Source organism: Oryctolagus cuniculus, chromosome 5 (genome assembly GCF_051225735.1).
Source record: "Oryctolagus cuniculus isolate XC-2025 breed Fujian yellow rabbit chromosome 5, ASM5122573v1, whole genome shotgun sequence".
Classification (NCBI taxonomy): Eukaryota; Metazoa; Chordata; class Mammalia; order Lagomorpha; family Leporidae; genus Oryctolagus; species Oryctolagus cuniculus.
Window position 1 is genome coordinate 130,516,484 of NC_142871.1, and position 6,000 is coordinate 130,522,483.

The 6,000-nt window shown below is 64.0% G+C and overlaps 1 protein-coding gene across 2 annotated transcripts in view; it reads right to left on the bottom strand.

Moving 5' to 3' along the window:
* GLP1R (glucagon like peptide 1 receptor) overlaps positions 1–5,722 on the bottom strand; it is a 35,652-nt gene extending 29,930 nt beyond the window's left edge. Inside the window, exon 1 of one of the 2 annotated variants that reach the window (XM_002714692.6) lies at positions 5,525–5,716. In XM_002714692.6, the coding sequence (XP_002714738.2) occupies positions 5,525–5,602 (78 nt within the window). In that variant the 5' untranslated portion in view covers positions 5,603–5,716. Of the gene's footprint in view, positions 1–5,524 lie in introns of both variants that reach the window. The other variant, XM_089333966.1, reaches the window with a different exon arrangement.
* Between the last annotated feature and the right edge of the window lie 278 nt (positions 5,723–6,000).

Sequence of the window (6,000 nt, forward strand, 5' to 3'; positions counted from 1 at the left end):
AGCATGGTCATGAAGCTGTCTGCAGACTAAGACTCCCTGACAACAGGGCTGGGCACCCTGAGGACAGGGCAGTGTCTCCTCCCTCAGACTGGGGCACCCTGAGGATGGGGCTGTGTCCTCCCCCTCTGCCTGAGTTCTCTAAGGATGGGGCTGCATATCCCATCTCTGACTGGGATATCTGAGGACGGGACGGGGCTGTGCCTCTGCCCTCTGACTGGGATCTCCAAGGAGGGGTCCCAGCACCGGGGGTTGCTGACAAAGGTGGATTCTCTCCTCTGCCAGCTCGCCTGCTGATCTCCGGATCCTCAGCCTCTCGGCAGGACCCGCGTGCAGCACTCAGTACCCATGGTGGCTTCCCTGCACCTGCTGCTTCTGGACCCATGACGGTGCCAGGTTCCGGTGGAGGCGATGGGGGGGGGGAGGCGTGGGAGGAAGGGGATGGACGGAGCCCTGGTCTCAGGAGCCCTGCCCTGAGACTGTCTCAGGTGACCTGGTGGGGTCCAAGGCCTGCGGCACAGGTGACAGAGCCGAGACGGCAGCCGAGTGGCTGGGCAGTAGACCCCCAAGCCCTGGGGCCTCCAAGACTGTGAGGTGTATGTTGGGGGGGGACTGCACCAGCAGGGGGATAGCAGGTATTTGACAGGAGGGCGGGGCCGAGGGCCTCAGTGCTGCTAAGAGCAGAGGAAAGTGTGGGCTGGATGTAGGGGATTTCTGGGGCAGGGAGAGAAGGGTGGGCAGGACCTGGGACAAGTGCAAGGCTGTGATGTGGGACAAGGCTGGGTACTGCAGCTGAGACCTCCCTCCCAGTGACACCGGGCCAGCAGCGGGGAGCACGGCCCCTGCCCTGAGCTCAGCCCTGGGCCTGATCCTGACTCCCCCTCGGATCAGATCGGTGACCTTGTGCAAGAGTCTTGACTTTTAGCCTCAACACACATGTGCAAGATGGGAGTGACTGTCCCTCCCTCAGCCCTCTGGACTCCAGCACGCCTTGAGTTAACGAGGCTCTGGAAACAAGGAAAACGCTGGGTCAATGGCAGCCCTTCTCTGACCCCTGATGCTAGGGCCAAGGGCCGAGGGCCCAGGGCAGAGGGCAGGGGGCAGGGGCCCCACGGCCACAGCTCCTGCACTCCCGGGATCAACACACCCCAGCAGGAGGAAACGCAGGAGCTTTTGCGCCCCAGGACTGGCCACGCTGCTTCAGCTGTGCCTTCTCCCAGCCGCAGCAGGCATCCCAGGGCAAGGCCCAGTCAGGAGGGGGCTTAGGACCCACGCCCTGCGAGGAGGAGGGGCTAAGGCGCCGTCCCCCAGCCCCTCTCTGGGTCCCTGCTATGGGCCTGGCAAGGTGGAGTTGTGGCTGCTGAGTGCTGGGGAGGACCCTGCAGGGCAGAGGTGCCGGGAGGGGGAGGCCGGGGGGCCGCTTCTAGAATCAGGATGTGCCAGGCTTCCCGAGATCTCTCTGAGGAAGACGCACTTGAGGGCCACGCCTGAGCCAGGCGGCTGTAATGAGAAGGGAGCAGCCCTCGGGGTCAGGAGTTTGGGGAGGAAGCAAAAGATGAGAGCGAGGAGCGAGTGCCTGTGGTCTGTGAGAAGGAGCACTGGACGGAGAGCCAAAAGCCCTTGGTTGAAGTCCCAGCTCTGTGCATTCGTGTAGCCCTGATGGGACACACTTGATCTCTGGGGCCCTCCGTTTTCCCGTCTGTGCAATGGGAGTATCATGGCCCTCAAAGAGTTACTGCACAGTTCCAGCCAGGGAAAGTCAGGGACCGTCTTTCAGACGTGGCGAGCCCTGTGCAGGTGGGCAACATAGCAGGAGGGAGAGGAGCATGTGGGGGGAGTGGAGGGGCTGCAGGTGCTGGGTATTCCAATGCCCTGGGGAGGCACTCCCTCCCCCAGGAGCGGCTGCCGCCTCTCTGTGTAGCAGGCAGAGTCGGCCCCCTTCTGGGCGCTGTCCCCATTGAGGGGTAGGAGGGAAGAGACCCTGGCTTCTGTGGGCCCCAGAGGAGGCAGAAATGGGGGCGGCCTCTCCAAGGGAGCAAGTGGGGCCCCTGGCACGCCTCAGGGCTCCCCAGCCCCTCCTCCCTGCCCGGACCCAGAGCCCAGGTCACGGCTCCCCCACTGTGCCTGGGAGGGTGGGGCTTCAGGCCCCTGTCTCTGCCCCATTTTTGTCTTCTTACTAAAAGGGCTCTGGCTATCAGAGCAGAGGGCAGGGGGAGGAAAACTGCACAGAAGTCCTCACGGGCACAGGCTCTGTCACACGGATACACTGTCCCACACACTATCACACATGTCCCCAGGGATGTGCCAAATGCCGACACCGGACACACAGGCTCTGACACCCCCACACAGCCACATACAGACCGCCAGGTCCACGCGCACCTGCCCAGCCCCTGGACTGAGACGCCTGGCTGCACTGCGTGACCACTCAGACCGGTCGCCCAGCAGGCCGGATCCCACACCAGGGTGGTACACACGGTCACACGACATCTCACACACACTGTCACGCACACAGCTACACACGCAGATGGTGCCTCTGCAACCCCCATTCAGGCAAGTGTATCACCCAGAGGAACAGGGCTCATGTGCCCTGCACCCTTCTCCCTGCTGACTAACACACACACACACACACACACACACGGGCATTTGCCTAGGGGCACGATGCAGCTAAAGAAGTGGCTGCTTTTCCTACTGCAGGGCAGTCAAGGGCAGGACATGGGTTTTCTTTCTTTCTTTCTTTCTTTCTTTCTTTCTTTCTTTCTTTCTTTCTTTCTTTCTTTCTTTCTTTCTTTCTTTTGACAGGCAGAGTGGACAGTGAGAAAGAGAGACAGAGAGAAAGGTCTTCCTTTTGCCGTTGGTTCACCATCCAATGGCCGCCGCGGCTGGCGCACTGCAGCCGGCGCACCACGCTAATCCGAAGCCAGGAGCCAGGTGCTTCTGGTCTCCCATGGGGTGCAGGGCCCAAGCACTTGGGCCATCCTTCATTGCACTCCCGGGCCACAGCAGAAAGCTGGCCTGGAAGAGGGGCAACCGGGACAGAACCTGGCGCCCCGACCGGGACTAGAACCTGGTGTGCCGGTGCCGCAAGGCGGAGGATTAGTCTATTGAGCCGTGGTGCTGGCCCAGGACGTGGGTTTTCGATGTGTTCTGCCCAGCCCCCGACCCGGAGCCCATGCCCAGGACGGAGCCCAGCTCAGGACAAACTGCACACAGACCGAGGGGCAGCCCTGGACTCCTCCACCCCTCACCTCTCCCCACACCCCATTTGTGGCCCTGGGCACACGCTTAAATTCCTGAGGACAAATGGGGCAGGCCCCCCAGCAACCAAAGCTGCTGTTTCAGAGTGCCAGTCTTGGCCCCCCTAAATCCTACATGATGGAGCCTGTGGTCCCTATTCACAGATGAGACAACCGAGGTTCTGCATGGTCACGTGTCTACGCAAGCCCACCAGCTAACAGCAGACCCAGTATTTGAACCCAGTTCCAGTTGGTTTTCACTTCTGGGGTGCAAGTCTGGCTGGTCATCCTCCCAGGAGCCTTGGCAAGATAAGGGACAGAGGTTGGGGTGGTCCTGCCCCGCAGTGCAGAAGGAGTGGCCTGGGTCAGCTTTTGCAGCGACCAATGTGTCCATCCCCTCACCTGCAGGGACGCCGCTTCCAGGCTCATGGACCTGACGGGGGGGCAGGGAGCAGCGCCTTGGTCCCGCCGGAGCGGGAGGGTGCTGGGCCGAGGACACAGCCCCACGCTGTCTTTTCCTCCCTGCCCTGAACTGCTGGGCCGCCTCACACAGCTCTCGCCCCCCTCAGCGGCACAGGGGCAGTTAGTCTTGCTGACTTCCTAGACAGAAACTGAAATGCCAACTTGACCATTTTTTTTAGTCTTACACGCAGGCAGGAGGCTTTGCCATCCTGACTGCAGGCTAACCTCTGCGCGGGCTGTCGCTCAGATCTCTGCGGTGGCTGGGGACACTCCAGCGCCCACAGCAAGAGCAGCCCCCCAGAGCTCCACCCTCTATGCACAGGGCCTGTCACCTCTCTGCCACCCCAGTCCCAGCAGGGCCGAGGAATGAGGGGGGATCGGAGGAAAGGGCAGGGCCAAGGGGCCCGGCACCTCTGCAGAAAGGGGTTTGGGGGAGAAGGCGGGCAGAGGGCACAAAAGCCTTCCTCTTCCCCCTTTGCTGTCTTCGGATAATCAGAACCACACCGGCCAACTCGGCCTGGAGCGGGAAAGGGGCCAGAAAACAGAACTCCCGTCCCCATCCCAGCCCCTAAAGATGAGAGAATCTCCTGCTGGGCCTGCGGGTCCCGGCCCCCAGAAGATGCCAGCCCCTGGAAAGGCACAGGCCTGACTGGGGAGTTTTTGAGAAGGGAACCGAGGTACAGGGGAGGGTGTCTCTGAGTGCTGGAGAACAGAGAGAGTGAATCTGGGAAAGACTACAGGAGCCGGAAATGAGCAGGCACCTGTGCCGCAGACAGTCACATCTGTCCACACCTGGAGTCTCAGCCCGCAGGGGCTCTGCCCTCCTCCGGGCACTGTGCCCTCACCCTGCTTCTCCCCCATTCTGACAAACTTCCCACTGCCCAGAAGCTTCAGTTCTGTAGGTCTGGGGATAGGAGGGGGAGTGACAAGAAGAGATTGTTCCAGGGCACAGGACAGGGCACTCCAGCCTGCACCTCCTCTCTGCTCAGCACGTCCCAGCATCTTTGGACCACAGCCCCCAGCCGTGTAGCCTGGGGCAGGAAAGGCAGGGCCAGCAGCTGCAGGGGCCATCAGTGGCTTGGGCTCAGGGGGCACCCAGGAAGCCAGGGTGTTTGTATGTCCCAGCATGAGTTCTGGTGTGTGTTGTCCATCAGGGGTCTGGATGGGGGCAGGGTGGTCCGCAGAGGGTGTGATGGGAGCCCAGCTGCTTACCGGGGAGCATTCACCGGGCCTCCTGCGTGTTTACTGCAAGGGCTGGGGTGGGGGGGCTCAAGTTCTATCTGGGAGGTCATGAGGAAGGACAATAAGCCGCCACCGCAGGGCTCCCGGGCTATGAGTCAAACGCAGTGCTTGGGGGCTGGGATGGGGGAGAGGAGCCGGGTCTCCACACCCTGGCGCTCTGGGCCCCTGGCCCTGCTAGAGGGCCGGGGACAGTGGCGCAGGCCCTGCGGGAGAAGGGTCAGGAGCCGGCGGGGCTGGGACCAGGCAGGGGGAGACAGCCCGGCCGGTCCAGGGCCGCAGGCACAGCTCAAGAGGAGCAGGAGTTGGGAAAGTGGTTTGGGGAAGACGGAGATGCGGCGCCCAAGTCAGAGCTGGGCGGCCGCGGGGCAGCTGGTGCCCCGGGCAGAGGGGCCCAGGTTCGAGGGAGCCGTCCCGGACCGAGCGCCCACCTCTGCCACCCAACTCCCCTGTCCCGATTCCCCCCCAGGCTTTCGCTTGGCCGCGCCTGCTGTCGCGGAGTTTCGCTCAAGTCCCGGCGGCCGCCGCCAGGACACTGCGCCTGCAGCCCGCAGCGCCCCCTCCCCGCTGCCGCCGGGGTCCCCGGGTCTCACCTGGGGGCGAGGGCCGGCCCTGCCCACCGCCCCGAGCAGCAGGAGCGCGAGGCGCAGAGGGCTGGGGGCGCCGGCCATGGCGGGGCGCTCAGGACTGGGCCATCGCTGCCACCTGCGGAACCGCGCGCGGCGACTGAACCCGGGCGGACGGCGGGCGGCGGGCGGCGGGGGAGGAGCCGGCGCGGGGCCGCCCTACCCGCGGGAGGGGCCGGGCGGGGTCCCCGATCTTCCGCCCTGGCTGTTAGGGGAGCTGGGCCAGCCCCGCTGAGAACCCTGAGCACGTCCCGGGCGGGCAGGTATCGGGCCCTGCGCTCCAGGAGAGCGCCGCACGGGCTTGGGGAGCGCAGGACCGCGACCACTGAGCTCCGAGCTGTTGGCGTCAAGCCGAGCCCGCCTTCCACCCTCGCACCCCGGCCCTCCTCCCGGGCGCCCTGGCTAAGCAAAGCCAAGCCGCTCCTCGCCTACTCAGGGTGTCC